The sequence below is a fragment of the Carassius carassius genome, chromosome 13, assembly GCF_963082965.1.
Source record: "Carassius carassius chromosome 13, fCarCar2.1, whole genome shotgun sequence".
NCBI classification, from domain to species: Eukaryota; Metazoa; Chordata; class Actinopteri; order Cypriniformes; family Cyprinidae; genus Carassius; species Carassius carassius.
In genome coordinates, this window is record NC_081767.1 from 25,456,622 (window position 1) to 25,476,674 (window position 20,053).

At 37.4% G+C, this 20,053-nt stretch overlaps 3 protein-coding genes across 4 annotated transcripts; 2 read left to right on the forward strand and 1 right to left on the reverse strand.

Annotated features, from left to right (window-relative positions):
• Positions 1 to 688: 688 nt before the first annotated feature.
• On the reverse strand, positions 689 to 6,120 carry LOC132156208 (uncharacterized). Its single transcript, XM_059565111.1, has 11 exons — positions 5,991 to 6,120; positions 5,016 to 5,055; positions 4,823 to 4,942; positions 4,436 to 4,660; positions 3,715 to 4,071; positions 3,486 to 3,613; positions 3,235 to 3,376; positions 2,679 to 2,916; positions 1,990 to 2,568; positions 1,251 to 1,469; positions 689 to 865 (listed from the first exon to the last, which is right to left on the reverse strand). The coding sequence occupies exons 4-10, from the start codon at positions 4,637 to 4,639 to the stop codon at positions 1,285 to 1,287; spliced, it is 1,833 nt and encodes a 610-aa protein (XP_059421094.1). The 5' UTR covers positions 4,640 to 4,660; positions 4,823 to 4,942; positions 5,016 to 5,055; positions 5,991 to 6,120; the 3' UTR covers positions 689 to 865; positions 1,251 to 1,284.
• Positions 6,121 to 8,305: 2,185 nt separating this feature from the next.
• Positions 8,306 to 14,752, forward strand: LOC132156210 (zinc finger protein 143-like). Its single transcript, XM_059565112.1, has 14 exons — positions 8,306 to 8,432; positions 8,690 to 8,785; positions 8,930 to 9,010; positions 9,362 to 9,546; positions 9,871 to 9,936; positions 10,042 to 10,158; positions 10,263 to 10,338; positions 10,426 to 10,551; positions 10,688 to 10,867; positions 11,023 to 11,250; positions 11,329 to 11,462; positions 11,656 to 11,811; positions 12,248 to 12,391; positions 13,267 to 14,752. The coding sequence occupies exons 1-14, from the start codon at positions 8,321 to 8,323 to the stop codon at positions 13,348 to 13,350; spliced, it is 1,785 nt and encodes a 594-aa protein (XP_059421095.1). The 5' UTR covers positions 8,306 to 8,320; the 3' UTR covers positions 13,351 to 14,752.
• A 30-nt stretch (positions 14,753 to 14,782) lies between these two features.
• LOC132156207 (wee1-like protein kinase 1-A) lies at positions 14,783 to 19,251 on the forward strand. 2 transcript variants are annotated; one of them, XM_059565109.1, is made up of 10 exons: positions 14,783 to 15,256; positions 15,649 to 15,854; positions 16,182 to 16,251; positions 16,395 to 16,567; positions 16,678 to 16,946; positions 17,112 to 17,204; positions 17,302 to 17,387; positions 17,479 to 17,649; positions 17,791 to 17,936; positions 18,082 to 19,251. In XM_059565109.1, exons 1-10 carry the CDS (start codon positions 14,783 to 14,785, stop codon positions 18,236 to 18,238), a joined length of 1,845 nt encoding a protein of 614 aa, XP_059421092.1. In that variant the 3' UTR covers positions 18,239 to 19,251. The 2 variants fall into 2 exon arrangements, with proteins under 2 accessions (XP_059421092.1, XP_059421093.1); XM_059565110.1 differs by having other exon boundaries at positions 16,185 to 16,251.
• The last annotated feature ends 802 nt before the right edge of the window (positions 19,252 to 20,053 follow it).

A 20,053-nucleotide genomic window follows, 5' to 3' on the forward strand; every position in this document is an offset into this window, starting at 1 on the left:
CAGAATGCTAATGCAGCCATCAGACGAGACATTGTAAGTACTGTACTTGACAAAAATATGCCATACTTTTCTGTCATTGTAGGGATTTTCACACTTGAAATAGTTAACCCTGGGTCATTCTAAACCTCAGTTAGATGGAATACTGGGTTATCTTGCTTCACGTTTCACATTGCTAAAATTTATTTGGGGTTAACAATTAATCCTGGGTATTTGTATGCTGACATTTCACAATGTAAATTCCTAAATCCAGTGTTAATGTTCTTTGCATATTTGCAGAGTCTGTGTCATTGATTGGACGCATGCAGCCTGTTTACATAAAACCATACATAGGCTGTTGCAACTGCTATCAAGTTTTTCAGTGACTGTCCAAAGCACATGAATATGAGCCGGGTGATCAGGTGTCTGTTGCTAATCATCTAGTTGTAACATTCTAACACCGCATTGCTTCACACTGGACATATTTGGTTAATGGTGCAACAGTGCTCCCAGTGCTCCAGTGCAGAGTTTCATAACCCTGGTAAAAATCAGTTCTAACTCTGCTTCTACAGTACAAGTGCGAAATGTTCCAATACCCAGTTTTAAAACCTGACGATAAATTGGGGTTAAGCACAGTGTGAAATGTCATAGTGTATTAACTTAACGTAAAAGCATAGTAAAACATGTTGGTTTTGAGCATAGAGGAACTATATTTAACCAGGCCATATTTACAAAGTTTATTCCACAAATCCACTCTTTTGGTTCATCTACATATTTGTTTGAAGGGTTCATCAGAACCAGAGGATTTCCTTATTGAAGTGTCTCCAGGCACCTATTCCATCACAGCAGCAATGCAGGACACATAGCCACAGACGGAAACTGTCCACATCTAAGCAGAAGAAAGCATGAGCCTTACATTCAAACTCTGAACCTCACCTGTATATTATTATGTGTAAAATAAAGTGACTTAATTGAGGACTTGCACAATTGTAAATGCACTGACTTTTTTTTTTTAGTATTCATAAGTGTTATTGTTTAATATTCAGGAATATTTATATATTTCTTTATAGTAACCATGAATTTATATTGAGACATAGAAGCCATAATGAGATTCTATTGCATTTGTATTTTGCTTTGTTTATTCTATAAAGCTTTAATAAAGTTTTGCTTGATTTTACATAATAGTCTTGTTTATTTAATTAGTACACCAACCATAGGATGTTTGATTTACAAACAGATATCATCTCTGGGGGGGAAAATCAGCAAAAGCTCACTGGCGATACTCATAACACTTTGGCTGTGGAACTATCAGTTTAGTTGGCCTTGTGCTGATCCAAATATTTCCCTCATATTAACTCCTCTTTTTGGTGAATCAGGAACCAGCTTAAATAAAGAGCTGTGATTGGTCATCATAGCGTTATCTGTAGAGCTCCCAGAATTCCCAGTGTCTCTAGGCCAAGAATGGCTGACATTTGGAGACCGGACTGCTCTTCCTGAAATACCAAGAACACTCAGTGAGTCAGTACAAAAAGTATTTTAAGACAAAGAAGGTGTATTTTTTTTTGCACTTGAATTTAGACCAAATAATTCTAAATTGTTAAGTTCACCTGCACATTTTTGTACCATGTACAGTACACTACTGTTCAAAAGTTTGTGGTCAGTATGATTATGATCAGATGATTATGATTTTTAATCATTATTTAAAAAAAAACAGTTCTGATTTGGTGTTCATGAATGTCTTGATAAAATACTTTGATACTTTTTTCAGGACTAAGAACAGCATTTATTTGAAATAGGAATATTTTGCAACATTGTGTCTTTACTGTAACTTTTAAACAATTTAATGCATCCTTTCCGAATAAAAATATTTCTTTCTGTCAACAAACAAAAACATGCTGACCCCAAACATTTTATATATGGTCACAAAAAAACTGTCACTTCATTAAGTTTTTTTTTTTTTTTAATTATGTGTGTCCATTTTGACAGCTATATTGTAAATATTTTGTCCATTACCTGGTTTCTTGTGCTGTGGTTCTGAAGATCCCCTTTTCCAGTATCTCCAGGCCAGTCTGGTCTCAGGTTGAGCGTATGGCTTTCTCAGGCAGGAAATGTCTGTGTTTATAGATCGGTTCACAAGTTCTGACCTTGAAGGCCTGTGTTTCTCAGCTGCAGTATCCTCCTCGTTCTCATCTGATTCAGAGGCTGATGATGAGGAACACGAAGGCACTTGTGTCTGTTGAGAGCTCTGTAGTTCTTTAAGTTGGAGATCTAATTTCCTCTTCAGCTCATCTCTCCTTTGGTTATTTAGTACTGGAGATGGCATGAACACTGGCCAGCATCTCTTGACAGGACAGTGGCATGGTGGGATGGAGGACAGACTGCGGTGGTTGCATTGGTGACATGGCAAATCAAAACAATTCATGGTGCCGCAGTGGGAAACCCTGTAGCAACATGGCCGAGATGAATAATGCTGGAGGTCTTTGATAATTTGCTCATGATGAGAGGCTGGAATCCATACTGCGAGCTGTTTGGGAACATGAATTGTCATCCCATTCCAGAAGAGAACCTGGAGTCCCAAAAGACCTTCGTCACCTTTAATGAGAAAATAGATTTGAGCAAATTCCCCTAGGTTTATTCATTTCTGCATATCACTCATATGATGCTCAAAAAGTATTGGTTCAAAATCTGTATATACATCTTACTTTTAAGTGGATCTCTTGGCTCCATACCAGAGATGACTCTTCCAGGCCCATATCGTCTCATGTCTGGCTCCCATGGTGCCAGAACAGTGTCTCCTGGTACAATACTGTGCCTATGTGCACTGGCTAGACTGACCATATCAGGCTGGCAAATTGGTTGAATTGTATTTAATGTGTCCATAAATGTATTTCCTTTAGGTCCAAACTTATCAAACTCCACCGTGTAAAGATTTCCTCTGCCCTGGAGACAGACAAGAAATGTTTAAAATGTTTAATAAATTTTGATCTGGATTAAAAAAAAAAATCTGTATTATTTTGAATTGAAGTGCTGACTATATTTAAAGATACACTTTCTAAAAATTGGGTCAGTATTTTTATTTTTTGAAATAAATTATTTAGGAAGAATGCATTTTAAGTTAATGCTACAAAAGTTTTTATATCAAGTTAATGTTGTTCTTATGACCTTGCCATTCATTTAAGAAATAATATATATATATGTGTGTGTGTGTGTGTGTATGACCAGGAGTGTTCATGATAATGTTCTTTATATTTATGGTACCTGATGTATGATTGTCCCCAGGTAGTAAAACCCATCTATCTCTCTTCTGGCTAACACACGACAGCCAGAAAAAAGCTCAGCACCTCGCATTACCCTTGCAGATACACATGATACTGTACTAAAAGGATTCATAGGGGAACACCTGCAAATATATAAATCCACAATGTAATCAGTTCTTGCCTTTTGTCTTACTTTCTCTCTTTCCAATTAAAAAAAATTATAAAAAAAAAAATTATTAAAAAAAAACTTACCAGCATGATAAGGAATAGACACTTGTGAAGTTGGAGAATGGGACCTGATTGAAGTCCACTGAATGGCATGGGTCCTCAGAGTATGATGGCATTTGAATCAAGTCATCCGTTGAATGCAGCAAACTGATCTGTTCGTTTAAAAACATTAAATTTTCAAATAGATAAATAAATCTTAACAAAGGATAAACCGTATAAGTGGTGGACACAATACAAACATTCAATATCTTACCTGGTCCATGTTGCCAGCTGAGTTGAGCGTCATGACGTAACAGCTTCCTCTAGTGGTGGAGGTAATGCACTGCAAGAAGTCTGATATGTCCGTGTTCATGGGAGTCTTGTCAGATATGTAAAATGTATTTACGGGGCGCGTCACCAGGGTTGATAATGAAGCTAGACATTGTGGTGGGTTGTCTGGGAGACCGTTGGTCACCAAGTGGACAGAGTGACAGACAGGGTCAGAGAAAGCTAAGGCCAGTGCTGAGTGGAGGTCTCTGCCAGGACTTGTCTGTAATGTGTGGATCCAGCTCAGTGCTTCATAGACTACATCAGGGGTGCAGGGCATCATGTGAGAAGACCACGGTGTTGACTAGTAAAATATAAGTCAAGTCAACTTTACTTCTATAGCGTATGATACAATACAGATTGTGTCAAAGCAGCTTTTACAGTGTCAAACAGGAGAATAGTTTGCCAGTAATGCAAGTTATTTTACTAAATGTATGTATATATATATATATATATATATATATATTTATTTATTTATTTTTTAAATAACATAAGCCTAGCCCTGCAATGGACCGACAATCTGTCCAGGGTTTATATTTTATTAAAAAAAATTAATAAACCAAACATGCAGCATCATCTATATTGGAGACAATAATACTGCATTGTCAAATACCGGAACAAGAGACATTAAAAACTTATACATATAAAATTATTCATTGTAAATTTACCTTGTATGAAAAGCTGATAATGTTGAAGAGCGAGTCTCTGAGTGAAGCTTTAGTAATCAAGGTTTGTATGATGAGATTCTTCACTGGTCCCAAAAAGCCAATCATTCCCACAGAGGAGTCCAGAACAAAGGTGATATTTCTGCCTTTACCCATGAACAAGGGAAGGACACTTTGGCTGTGAGATACCTGAGGACTTGATGACATTATCAAGTCTGACAGAATAATCTGCAACACATTAGAATTTGCTCATTCGCAGCTGAATTAAGGACCGATCCGACTAACTTCTGGTAACACAAATAGCCTAGTTTTTTCATCTTTTCATATAGAAAGCAAATGTAAAAATGAAAATACAAATAAAAAAAAATAAAAATAAAAATGCATTCATACCGTTCTTGATTCCTAAAACACAGTTTTGTACTGTCTCTAGTAATGACCTGCTGAACAATGATTCCTGTCTCTACTGTGTACTGAGGTTGCCATAGTGAGCCACTGTCCATCTAGTGGGATCTAATGTGCACATGGAAACAGGTTTTAAAGGGATAGTTCACACAAAAATGAAAATCTGTCATAATTTACTCACCGTCAAGTTATTCCAAACCTGTATGAATTTCTTTCTTCAGCTGAACACAAAAGATTTTTCTGAAGAATGAACCACTCTACAGGCACTAATTTTATTAAGGCTCTTGAATGACTCGTGCCATTTATTTATAATTCAGCATTCTGACAGTAGGATTATTTTGGGTTCTAGAAGCAATAATAAAAGGAAGGGATAAAACTTTTAGAAATGTTGTTTGACAAGAAATGCCATTTAATGTTATCCTGCACCAGAAAAGGAAACCTGAACCTGATTTTAGAACTTGAGTGCAATGACGTCCATCCTGTCACAGACTCTCAGTCCTAAAATAGATTTATACACTGTCATCTCCTCTTCTGCTGAAGCAGAAATGTGGAGGACGACATTGAAGTGAGAAAAGCTGATGCAAATACATGTTTTCGAAAAAGGACCCAACAGTTTAAGGAATATTGCAAATGCAGAAAAGCTCAAGAAAACTCAAATAATCATTCCTTCATTTGCAAGTCACCTGCAAAAATGGACTTGCAATGGAATGTACACTTATTTTTCTATGGTATATATAACTTAAAACTGGACTTTTGTAGTCTTTAGGATCTTATGTCTTCATATTATTTGTGCCAAGGGATACATGCTGTCAATGCCCAACAGCCCCTTTTTTATCAGATTTTTTTTGCTTTTATTTTTTGCATAAATATCACATATTAAAATGACATCAAAATAAGCATAGCATAAGAATTTATATTCTTCTGGTTTAATATTTTTTTTTTATAATTTCAAACAGAGCACTCCATATTCTCCTTCAGACAAAAACAGAAGTCTATTCCAAAAGTAAAGACAAAGCCTTTCTACTGCACTGCATTGCCCAAGCATCCTCGCTCCAGCTATGACATAATACAATTCAAAATGGCTACCAATCCTTCTGTGATACACTGTAAAAATGTGCTGTTCTAAAAACAATAAAACCACTGGGCATGTCATTACTTTCGAAGAAATGCAAACAAAACCCGCCGCATCTATCCGCCAAATTAATCTTTCACGGGCAGACATTACTGTGCTAGATTTGCGTATTCACCCTTGAACAATACACCCAGCAGACCCGAATGGCGTCCCTAAGGTGCCCCTGAACGAGAATTTCTGACAGCACATATTTGCATGGACGGGCGTTCAGCCAATGGGAGCGCGGCGGTGGTCTGCTCCAGCCAATCACATATTCGTATTAAGGATCAGTTGGAGAAACACTTCCGATATTCAGGTTCTGGGGTTGTATTTTCTGCATAGCGTTTCCTGCCCTGGTGCATGGTGGTCGAACGAAGGGATTGTTGGAAAATTTTCGGAGGTTAGTATATAAATGTGTTTTTACCCAGTGTGCCTTGTTTCCTCAGACGCCGCTTAGCTGGAGAGTGCGGTGATGGAATTGTGGAGGAAGTGTATGTGGGATGCAGAACGAAATAAACGAGTGAAAGCGCATCGGAAGCGGTGTTTTATTTATTAAAGGCAGTTGAACTCGGGGTTGTAAATAATCGGTTGAAACATTCTAACGTTACGATTCTGATTGTCAAGTTACCGCAGCAGAGAAATTAGTGTGGGTTAACGATCGGTCCTTTATGTTTAAACGCCTTTATAAGGCACAATATTGCTTTGTGTTACTTAGTGTTTCATAGTTACATGAATCGCAACGATGATTTTAGTATGTAAACATTAGGAAACGGCAGATGTAAAACGCGAGCATTATTGTAGCATGTTTGCTAACATGTGAGGAATAGTTAGCATGACATATGTCCTGTCAACTTGTTCATCTAATAAATTATGAGAAACTCTAGCCAGGCTGCCTTTGCATTCCTGTCTAAATATTTATATAATCCTAGTGTTATTTTTTTTTTACAACGTTGTTTCCTAGCTATTTGACTAGAATGGGCATTAGTGATGAAATGCCCGCGTTAACACAGTATTTGCATGCGACACGTGCCGAATCGCAAAAAAATATTAACTCTTTCTGAAGAAAGCTAGCCAGTTTATTCAACGGCAGGGAGTTTTAACATTTCCCATTTTTTATTCTATAAAATATTATTATTAATATTATACTTTGTAAGTTGTGTGTGTATATATATATATATATATATATATATATATATATATATATATATATATATAATTGTAGTAATGCATACATATATTAATATTCTAATAGTGGCAAATTATCATCGAATCCTTTGGGGATCAGTGGTTCACTTTTTAATTCCTGACTATTAGGTATTGTAGTTATTGCTGGTTTATATTTAATTTTATCACTACTAATTGAATAGATACTAAAATGTGTTTAATTGGTACAAGTAACATGATTTATATTACTAGAAGAGTCTTAAGTGAACCATAACACCATGAGTCATAAGTATATGTTAAGTAAAAACGCAAATAAAAAGAAGTTAGATAAGAAATGTAACGTAAAGCTGAAAGAGAAACTAGTATCTACTGGAATTTAAACAGTATCTAAGAAATAATTTCTAGTTGTTTAAGTTATTAGTTGAAGTGGTACCCGTAACATTTGGACTACTAGTCAGTTGATATCTGGACTAATATTGGACTGCTACCAGTTGATTTCTGAATCGCAATACACCGTTATAATACAACTATATAATGAATAAAGTATTTTTAAAATGTGAAAGTACTAGGACAAAAACAGATACTAGTTAGTCTTAAGAAATGCATAATAATGACTTGCTATAGGACAGAACATGAGCAAGTCACACAAGAACAGTTCTAAACAATACTGGATTAGTAATAGTACTAGAATTAACTATATAAGATTTTTTTTTTTAATATGTTAAAATCTTTAAAAACTGGGCCATACAGGAGGAGTACTAAAGCACAAAATCAAGAGTCATAATTGATAACTATAAGAATATAATATCCTGCCATATATTTATTTTTTCTGTTTATGTTTGCAGTATGTCAAATTTATATTGTTAAAGTAATTGTGAAATAAATTTAGGGACATACAAGTAGTTATTGGACTATCTGTCTCTTTTTTTTTAAATAATAAAGAGTATTAAAAAACCCACCAATAAATCAAGGCCTTGATTGGCTCTGGGTTTTAATAATAAATCTTTAATGGCTGTTGGTTGGTTTGTACAGGAGAATCATGCTCTTAGCCCAGGTGAACCGGGACACCCAGGGCATGGAGTTTCAAAGTATGGATGGGGACCCACAGCAGGTCACCCTTTGCCTGACTGAGGCAGTTGCAGGTGAGATGGATGTGTATAAAATCTATACAGCAATATTATATTTTGTTCATAGTGCAATGTTGACTCATAATGGCCAACTGTGACCACACAGATGACAGCATAGAGGGAATGGACACTGTGAGTTTGCAGGCTGTGACTCTGGTGGATGGCTCCACAGCATACATCCAGCATAGCCCTAAAGGTATTGTAACTGCACTAAGGTTTTGTATATTCACTAATATATATATATATATATATATATATATATATATATATATATATATCAGGTTGTTCATCTGACTTATAGATTATATTTAAGAAATAAAATACTAAGGAATGTTATTAACTCATTTGAGGATGTCTTGCATTCCATTTATCATACAGCAAATATTGTGTAGTTACAAAACCTGCACAAATTTTACTGCTTGGTCACTATTCAAATCTTACAGCATACAATAGTTTCTCTCACAGAAAATAAAATAATGGAAGGACAAGTGATTCAGCTGGAGGATGGATCTGCTGCTTATGTCCAGCACTTACCAATGTCTAAATCAGGTATTTCATATGGATTTCATTCTGATAGATGCAGCTTTATGATCAGTGACTGTCTTACTGCGATAAGACTAGATAAGACACAGACAACTTCTGTGTTATAACGACCATACAACATTTGCCTTTATGTTTTTAAACATTTCTTAGGTGGAGAAGGATTGAGACTAGAAGATGGGCAAGCTGTGCAACTGGAGGATGGAACAACTGCTTACATCCATGCACCCAAAGGTCTGTCTCTTAAAAAAAATCTATTACTGTATATTGTGTATCATACAGACACTATATTCTTTTTAAGAAATTCCTTTTCAGCTTAAAGGAGTAGTTCACCCAAAAATGAAAATTTGCTCAGGCCATTCATGATGTAGATGAATTAGTTTTTTCATCTGAACAGATTTGGAGAATTCATGTGTTTGTAATGAACAAATCCATTAAGGTGTTTTTAACTTCAAACTGTTGCTTCTGGAGTCCTCTAACCATAATATTGTATTTTTTTTTTCAGTGAATTTTTGGGTGAATGATTCCTTTAAATGTTGGATTTGTTATCAAATGAGCAAATCTCCATGTATTTCATCTTTTTAGAATCATATGATCAGGGCGGTTTACAGGCTGTTCAGCTGGAGGATGGCACCACTGCATATATTCAACATATGCCTCCATCTAACACTATTTTGGCCATTCAGGCAGATGGTACTGTAGCAGACTTACAGACAGAGGGCACAATTGATGCTGAGACTATCAGTGTGCTGGAGCAATACTCTGCTAAGGTTAAGATCATTACCCTGTCACTTATTCTGTATTCGTATTCCTCATTGTGTGTTCATATGGTTTAGTTCACCTATTCTTTGTGTTAATTCATAAATTAATGTGTAATGGAATGCTAAACCAATTAAACTTGTGTATATATATTATGCACTGTATATGAAGCTCCTTTTTGTTAATTTGTATCACATTACTGTTCATGTTTAGAGAAAGCATTAAGTTTATGTAAATTTACCCTCAAATCCATAAAAAAAATACAAAATCTCTCTCTCTCTCTCTCTCTCTCTCTCTCTATATATATATATATATATATTTCATATTTTTTGCAGATGGAGGCCACAGAATGTAGTACTGGGTTACTTGGTAGAGGGGACTCTGATGGTGTGCATATGCAGGTACTGTCTCTACTGAAAACTATTTTCTGCATTTATTAAATACGGAATTTATAAAATGAATACTTTGCAGGTTAATGAAGCAGTGACCCACTTTTGTGTGCTCAGATTATACTGCAGGGTCAAGACAGCCAGTTAACTAGAGTCCAGCATGTTGGGGAAAAAGCCTTCAGATGTGAACATAAGGGATGTGGCAAACTCTACACTACTGCTCACCATCTGAAGGTGAAATCACGCAAGAGAGAAGACATACAGTACACATTTCACCGTGTTTGGATCTGTGCTTTGTCTCTGTATTAATTTTAATCCACTTCTGGAAATATTTTTAGGTACATGAAAGATCTCATACTGGGGATAAGCCATACACTTGTGAACAAATGGGTTGTGGCAAAAAGTTTGCAACAGGTAAAGATTTGTCAGAAAACGTTTTTTTTCTCTTCCAACATTTTTGCACATGCATTTTTATTTTATTTTCTCACTGCTGTTTTCAAGGGTATGGTCTCAAGAGTCACGTCCGAACACACACTGGAGAGAAACCGTATCGCTGTCAGGAGCTTAACTGCTTCAAGTCTTTCAAAACCTCTGGAGACTTACAAAAACACACAAGAACACATACAGGTGTTTGTCATATTTACCTGGCCTGTTATAATGGTTTCATCTAGTTTATAATATTATGTTGTCTTAAAATTATTTGTAAAACTTTGCTCTGTTTTTAAATTTGTGATTTAATGTTGCATAACTGTTCATATTTTAGGCGAAAAACCATTTACATGTCCATTTGAAGGCTGTGGGAGATCTTTCACCACATCCAACATTCGTAAAGTTCACATCCGTACTCACACAGGCGAGAGGCCCTACTACTGCTCTGAACCCAGCTGTGGAAGGGCCTTTGCTAGTGCCACCAATTATAAAAACCACATGAGGATTCACACAGGTATTTTTCCTATTTGCTCTAACTGCTTCCAAAATCAAATTAAGCATACATTTCAAAGAAATCAGAAGCTTCGAAGTTGCAAGCATTGTTTTTACAAAAATAAGGTATAATTTCACACTATGAGCTCAAAAGTATGTTTGTCTTATCATATCCAGGTGAGAAGCCTTACGTCTGCACAGTTCCTGGCTGTGACAAGCGTTTCACTGAATATTCCAGCTTGTACAAGCACCATGTAGTTCATACACCCTGCAAACCCTACAACTGTAACCACTGTGGGAAGACATATAAGCAGATTTCGACCTTAGCCATGCATAAACGGACAGCACACAATGACACCGAGCCCATAGAAGAGGAACAAGAAGCTTATTTTGAGCCTCCAGCAGGTCTGTTTACTTTGAGGTTGTCTGGCAACAAACAATGACCATCTTATATTGATTAACTAAAAATTCCATCTTTTTCAGAGGCCATTGATGACCCTGGGTTAATGTATACTCCAGCAGTAGTGGAAGATGACTCTGGGTCTGAGCAGGTGTCAGGATCAGAGCTCATGGGACAACAGCATGTGGCTCTCATATCTCAGGATGGCACACAACAGGTCAGTGATGACTTGCATAAATGTCGACCACTATTGATCACACACAATATCATCAGGACCTATTTTATTTCATACTTAAGTACTGTACTCAGACTTCACACTCGTACTTCATACTACTGTAATACAAGCTATTGGAAGGTAGTTGATATGCAGTTATCTTCCAGGTAAATACTTGTAGTCTTTTCCCTCTCAGGTTCTGTCTCAAGCAGATATTCAGGCCATGGGAGGCACGATTACCATGGTAACACAAGAAGGAACCACCATAACCATCCCAGCACATGAAGCAATGCTTTCCTCAGGGGGAGCACATTCTGTTACTATGGTGTCCGCAGATGGTACAGAGGGACAGGTAAGTGTTGTTACTGTATAGGGATAGTCCACCAAAAAATGAACATTTTGTCATCACTAACTAGCCCTCATGTTGTTCCAAACCTGTATGAATGTCTTTCTTCTGTGGAACTAAAGAAGATATTTTGTAGAATGTTGGTAATCAATTACCATTTCAAAATTCTGTTGCATTTTTTGTCCACATTATGAAAGATAGTGGGACACAAAACTGTTTGGTTACCAACATTCTTAAAAATATAATCTTTCTTGCTCCACAGAAGAAATAAATGCAAACAGGTTTGCAGTGACATGAGGACGAGTAAAATATGACCAATTTTTTGACAACCATTTTTTTTATTGGCCCATCCCTTTTACAAGCTTGTGTTCTACCGTGGAACTCCATTACATAACTAAATACAAGTTGAGCTTATTGTGTAAAATGTTTATTTGTGTTTTAGGTGGCTATTGTGACGCCAGATCTGTCTGTGTACCAGACAGAAGAGGGGGAGCTCATACAAGATCAGGAACAGCATGTTGTTTCCACAAGCCCACACCCAGTCACTCTGCTGGCTACTTCTAACGGCACACACATAGCTGTGCAGGTATAGAACATATACACACACGTCATGGACTCTTCCTCTCACAGTCACATTAACATGCACAGTTGGGAGGGGTGGCAAAACTTAAATCATGTGTTTACTTTGCCTGAGAGTAAATAATAAAATGCAGTTAATGCCGTAAACCTTCCAAGCTCCGTTTAGGGTGGGAACATGCAATTATTCTCAAAAGACTGTATGTTTGGGGCTTGCAACTTATTTCCATTAGATGTGTGTTTTTAGGATGCGTGTTAATGATGTAGGTCTCAATTGAATTGGTATTATGGTCCTGTAGGTCTTACGTTTGGAAACTTTTGAACGAAAATGTGATCCGCTCCGCATCTCGGCATGATATAAGTTATATTAAACTAGGCCAGATCAAATGTAAAAAAAAAAAAATTACTTTTTTTTTTTCCACTTAAAAAAAAAAGGAAATTTTACACCGAAGCAAAAATCTTTTTTTCTTCTGATGACTTAATGTGCATAAATGTGATTTACAGTTTTATGGAGCATTTAGAGAAAATGAGTGCAGAATGGCTGTGGCTGTGACAGTAAACCTTAAAATAGTTAAAATCAGTAGCAGAAAATAATATAATAATTATGATTAGTCATTGTATCACTTGCCTTTATTTTGCACTAATGGAGAACTAATTGAGCGAACTGGTCTAGTCAAATCAACCTTGTATTAATCTTTACACCGACGTGCCTTTCATTTCTGATTAATGTGCCCTCATTGCCAACAAAGGGGAAGTGTCTTGTTTTCTAGAAAAGGGAAGCCTATGTTAGGTTGTGGGTACCATTGACCAAAACAATTTTGAAATTACTTGTTGAACTGCATCTGTAAACATGTTTTTTTTCTTCTTCACTTTTTCCCCTCTTAGCTCAGTGATCAGCCCTCTCTAGAAGAAGCCATCAGAATAGCATCAAGAATACAGCAAGGAGAAACCCCTGGCATGGACGATTAACTCACATTGTAAAACTTATCACTGTGAACTAAACGTCTCAAGGGTCGATGTGTTGTGAGTGATTGTGTATGTATGCAAGTCTGGGTATTGAAATTTGTCAAGCATCATAGTTTTTCATAATGCTAATAGCTATATACCAAGAAGATATTTTTGTGTGGATATGTACATAACTGTTTTAAAAGTAGAGTTTTTTCTGTATATATTTGATTATGCTATTTTTTGCAAGCTGTTAAGAAAAGGTCTACAATTATGATAAAAAAAAGAAAAGAAAAAATCATTGTATTGTATTCTTTAACTTAAAAAAAAAATTAAACTGGTTAGCATTCAATTCATATTTACCATATACATACTGGGTACTTTCCAAACACGGTGGGCTTTATGTACAATATACTAAATGACTGCAAAGTCCGTTAATGTTTATGTAAAAAAAAATCAATAATGAAGCTTACAGACTCCTTAAGTGATTGCTATTGTTAACGGATTGCCTGCAATTCTACTGTAGAACCTCTGCAATCAAAACAAACCCATGTGGCTAATTTACACAACCATGAAAACACACACACACAAAAAGATTAATCTCATCAAATATAATGTCATGTAATTCATTTAATGTGTTCCTTTGTCACCAAGAAAGGATCACATTGTGTCATAATGAAAGCTGATCAAGATCGACTCCAAGATCAAACGAGACCGTTACACATGTGAAAACGCATTCGCGCCAAATTGAGGTCACAGTCCTCCTTGGGCACTTCGAGGGAGGGACTTGCTTAAGTACAGCTCCTCCCATCTTTTAAACTTTGGAAGTCGGCACTCATTGGAACATTCCACGTCACATGACCAACGGTCGCGGGAAGACTGACCACGCTTGTTGGTGGGAGGAGTAACTCGCCATTCAAAATAGTTTCGTAAACATTATTGTCTTAAACGTTGCTATTTTGGATGCTTTGACATGTTTTGAGAGTTTGACCTTTTAGTTCGGCGTCTCCTATATCCCGTAATTATTATTAGGATTCTTTTTTTAAGTTCTTTAGATATCAGTTGGAAGTTTGTGAAGCAGCCATTTTTTTCACCTGAAACGTCGCCGTGGACACTGGTTAATACGATTACAACGTCGTTCGGATTTTATGCGACTAAACCGAGCTTGTTTGGACTTGTCACGGATATATCGTTCAGCGAGAGAAGACATTTTCCTCGGATAATCTAACAGACTGTTTTCCTTTCGGAACAATTTGGGAATCACATCGCCGTTTTTCAAGACCGTTCATCAGCACTCGGGTTGGTGTATTGCAAGACCCGTAATAGATATGTTTATCTAGACCACAATCTCTGCCTTATTTTTCAGCCAGTTAGGCTGTGTTTTATAGTTTTGAACCACTTGCTTTGTGTGTTTGTTTTTTTTTTTTTATACAAAAACTTAACTTTTGCCTAAAAGATGAATTTCGTTACACGGAGGCACGGCAAGTCTCCAAATCTTAAACCCGTTCGCCAGAAGTTGCAGTTTTCGGCCAGTGATGGTGAAGAAGAGGGTACTGAAGATCCGAACAACAGCACCGGGGCCGAGTCGGGCTTCACGGAGCTGGACTCCCCGGTGTCCGTGCGGCGCAGCAGCGGTAAGAGGCCGGAGGACATGGGCGGCGGCAGTAGTCCTCTCAGCCGAACCAGAGACGACGACGAGTCCTGGGATGAGGAGGGCTTCGGCTCACCGTCTCGTGCAAAACCAGATTTTTACATGAAACGCTCTCCATCGCCAAGAAAAAGTCCCCAGGCTTACGACAGTTCACCTGAGAGGAGTTACATTCATGATGACATGGAAGGATCCAGCTCTCCTGTCCCGGACTGTCCTGATACACCACCCCATAAAACCTTCAGAAAACTCCGCCTATTTGACACCCCTCACACCCCAAAGGTTCGTATTCACTGATAGACAAAAGTTGAAATTGTATTTGGTGTGAATATACGTGAATATAGAATTGTATTTTTATATTTTGTTTACGTTTGTATCATTAGCCCACCCCACCCCAAGTTATTGTTATTTTTCGAAAATTAAGATTTAAAAAGGCAGTCCTGAGCCTTAAGCAGTTGGATGAGTTTCACCTAGAGACTGACCCAGATACTGGACGAAAGTTGTGTAACACCAGTGAATCAGTCTATTGATACCAGCACATCATTACATCATCTGAAATGTGTAATGTTAGGGCTTTCCCCTGTTTTTGTGTGTTGACTTGAGACCGATTCTTCTGCTGTGATGTTTGCTTCAGGAATGCAATTAGTTAATTATGCATATCATTTTATCTACAGAGCTTACTGTCTAAGGCCAGGACGATGGTATCGACGGAACGGAGAGTCACCCTGTTTTCTAATGTGGATTCCACCAGTAAAACCTGTCTGGACGCAAGAAGAAACCAGACACCCCTAGTAAACATCAACCCCTTCACACCAGACTCCATTCTGATGCAGTCATCGACACTACAAAGAAATAACAGGAAACGAGCACACTGGAATGAGTATGTTGAACCATAGTTCAAACATGTCTTTTCTAGCATCTCCTCATGCTTTTTTCACAAACAAGTTAACCTCTAGTTTACGGACCGCCGTTAAGTAGTTTTAATAGAATGAAACACTCTGTCCACCTTGAACAGGTGTGGCACAGGTTTGCAGGACTGACTGGTCATTAAATCCGTTTCCTAATTATGTTCCAAGACAAAAAGTTGGAGACGAACCAGCCCCTCGTGTTCGCTCACTCACCGCGCCACGTGCTTAGTCAGGCTTCTCTGCTGCCCCTATTGTTTGATGTCTGTATTTACATCCTTTTTAATTATGTCTTTATTTAGCAGCTCATGTGGGGAGGACATGGATGCAAGTGATCCTGAGATAGAGGATGAGCTCATTCCTCCCTCAAAGGTAAAATTTAATTAATTAAAAAATTATGAATTACTTTTATTGACTTAGTTTTATGTATGTTTTTATGTATGAAAGCACCCCTACTTACTCTAGTTAAGTATTGCTTTATTTTCATGTTTAATTAAAACTGATTTTGTCCACAGAGGATAACTATGATGGAGAATAACATGATGTCCAGATACACGTCTGAATTCCATGAGCTGGAGAAGATTGGTTCTGGAGAGTTTGGTTCTGTTTTCAAATGTGTCAAGAGGTTGGATGGCTGTATCTATGCCATCAAACGTTCTAAAAAGCCCCTGGCAGGCTCTGTGGATGAGTGAGTGAACATAACATCTTTTTTAATACTATTTTATACCTCGTAACACCATCTATTGAATGGAGATTCTTATTGCTTTTTATTTATTCCTATGATTTCTACCCCAATAGGCAAAATGCACTTCGTGAGGTATATGCACATGCAGTTCTTGGACAGCACCCCCATGTCGTGAGGTATTATTCTGCTTGGGCAGAAGATGACCACATGCTGATCCAGAACGAGTACTGCAATGGAGGAACCCTGTCTGATGTTATTGCTGAGAACAATAGACGCTTACACTTCCTGTCTGAGATGGAGCTGAAGGATCTGCTGCTGCAAGTCTCTCGTGGACTCAAGTACATTCACTCTACAGCACTTGTTCACATGGATATCAAGCCAAGTATGTATATGCTCATTATACCCTTTAAAATATCTTTTTGATGTATTTTGGAGTTATAATCTCTCTCCCTCTCTGTTTCTCTCTCTCTCTCTCTCTCTCTCTCTCTCTCTCTCTCTCTCTCTCTCTATATATATATATATATTTTAATTAGTTATTTTTTTTCAGGCAATATATTCATTTCACGCAAACCTGTTGCCACTGTAGAGGAATTTGAAGATGAAGAAGATGGTCCCATCACAAGTGTAGTGTACAAAATAGGTAAGATAATAAAATTGCATCCCCAGATGATGGTAAAGTTTTATCGCGATTTGGCTTTATTAACTGGGCAAGATTTTGACAGTAATTTCTCTACCAGGTGATCTAGGTCATGTTACAACGGTAACCAGTCCACAAGTCGAAGAAGGTGACAGCAGATACCTGGCAAATGAAGTTCTTCAAGAGGTAAACACTTTTATTCATATTTGGTCTTAAAGAAATTCCTGGCAGGTCATAGTTTTTTGTCATGTACTAATTTTGCTGTTCTTGCCTTCAGGACTACAGTAACCTGAAAAAGGCAGACATATTTGCCCTGGCTCTGACTGTAGTCAGTACCTCTGGAGCAGAGCCCCTTCCCACTAATGGGGAAAATTGGCATAAAATCCGACAGGGCATCCTGCCCCATATCCCACAAGTGCTTTCTCAGGAATTTTTACGCTTATTAAAGGTAGGGTTTCTACTACAAATCAATTTCAATAAAGAGAATTAATCATATAAACTTCTCTCTTAGTGATTTCAGTTTCTGCCAGTACTGCATTGATTGGGGTCTTGAACATTTGATTAAAATGTGCATATATCCTCCTGACAGCTTATGATCCATCCTGACCCAGCACGGCGACCCTCAACCTCTGACCTTATCAGACATCCCGTTCTTCTGACTGCTTCTAGAATGAGTGCTGACCAGCTGCGTGTAGAGCTCAATGCTGAGAGATTCAAGAACGCACTTCTGCAGAAGTAAGTGATATATTCTTCCATTTACATGGACCGTTTTCAGGCTTAATTTCAAAGTATTTTACTTGTTATTAAAAAATGGTATTGTTGGAAAATTTACTTTTTTTTTTTTTAAACTGAAATAAGAGGTCTGGTTTTCGTTTCTCAGGGAGCTAAAGAAAGCTCAGATGGCAAAGGCTGCAGCAGAAGAGATGGTTCTGTCCACAGACCGTGTTCTTACACGTTCCACAGTCCAATCCAGCTCCAGAACTTCTCGACTCATCGGGAAAAAGATGAACCGTTCCGTTAGTCTCACCATTTACTGAACTGAACCTAAAGACAAAGGAGATGACCTGTCCTAATAGGAACTACAGTGGTGCTTATCAAAGACTTGGGAACACAGACAATTTTGTCTGTAGCCAGAAGGAGGACACGGACTGTTTTGTGACTTAAAGTGCTTATACTGTTTGGTACAAGTACCATTGTCTTTACTGAAGCTTGGGTCCTTCTGCATTGTATTGGCACTCTGAGTACATAATGCAGATCTGGATTACCATTTAGGTTTGTTTTCTCAAAATCTCTTGACAGAATTGCCTTAAGATTTTTAGTATAGTTCTGCCTTCCAATACTTTGCTTTAAGTTCCATAGGTAAGGATCAAAATGGTCTCCCTGCACTTGCTTTCTCAGAGGTGCAGTGTTGCTCTTTACCAAATGGGAGATGTGTGCCCCTATTAAGCCCTGTTATGTGAATGTACCAGATCAAAGATTTGTGCACCTTACTGCCTGTGATAAATGCCTGTTGGGCCACAGAAGTTGGGGCTCAAGTTAGATTGCCATTAAATGAGCACTTTGGGGGCAATGGTGAGCTTGCCACAAAAAACCTGCTGCTATTCTTGTTCGTCTGTATCCAGTTAGGGTTGGAAGATTTTTTTTCTTTACTTTTAAATCATTTTATCCATCCAAACAAGCTATATTTCATAATCTCATCATCATAATAGATTTTGTGCTCCAGTAACTGTTTCCTTTTTAAATCCTCCCATTTTTTCTTTGTCCAATCTCGTCAAATCTTGAATTTAACCATGTGACAAACCAAGCTTAAAACTGGAAGCAAACGATGATTTAAATGTACACATGCTTTCTCAATCTCCAACCTTGTTTGTAGCATTAAAACAATCTTTGTCCAGTTCATCTGATGTCCTTAGTTAATAATGTATAATTCTGACTTTTGTGTTACTTCAACTACATAGATGGGGTACTGTTTAGATTTGGTCTTGTTAATACTAAAAAACTTCATTTTGTCCTTAAATCCGTTCATTTTAATAAACTGTTTTCACCTAAACATGCCTAGTATGATTTATATAAACTTCAATAGTATGCCAATTTGCAGTTACTTTAGAGTGAAGGGCTGAGGGGGACTTTTGAGTAGTTTGAGGTCCAGCAGTTGGATGTTTTTTTTCACACAGCCCATCACCTCAAACTCTGTTAACTTGCATTAAAACTATATTTGTGATTTAAATCTACAGAAAGTGAAAAATGCATTACTCTTTGTGGATGCACAGTCACATTCTGACATAAAAAGAAACTGAGAAATCCAAATTCCATTGATCCGTTGACATAAAAAATGTAATTGTACTATAAAAACATCCTGGAAGTTTCAGAACTAAACTTTTTCGTTAGTCTAAAAAAATGACAGGTTGTGTAATGTACCACTTTGGCAACAGTGTTGCGTTGCTAAGAACCGCCTCCACGGATGAAGATCAACGCCTACCTCTCCGCCACTAGCTGTTTAGCCACGCCCACCGTTTCGCGACTCTTGTAGTAATAATAACAAGAGACGCAAACGCAGGTCTATGCAGAAACCAAACAATGATGCCCCGGAGACAAGCTGTGGAAAAACAGTCTTTGCATTGCCTTCCTTCTGATCCCAACATTGGGAAAGAGTGGATGAATCATTCCAGTAACGTTAGGCGTTTCCAAGTATATATATATATATATATATATATATATATATATATATATATATATATATATACACATATATATACATATATATATATATATAAGTAAAAGGCAGTTCATTATCATGCTCAAGGAACTTGCTGTTTCTGTGGTTACGTTACCCTCCGGCGAATGTTTGCGGT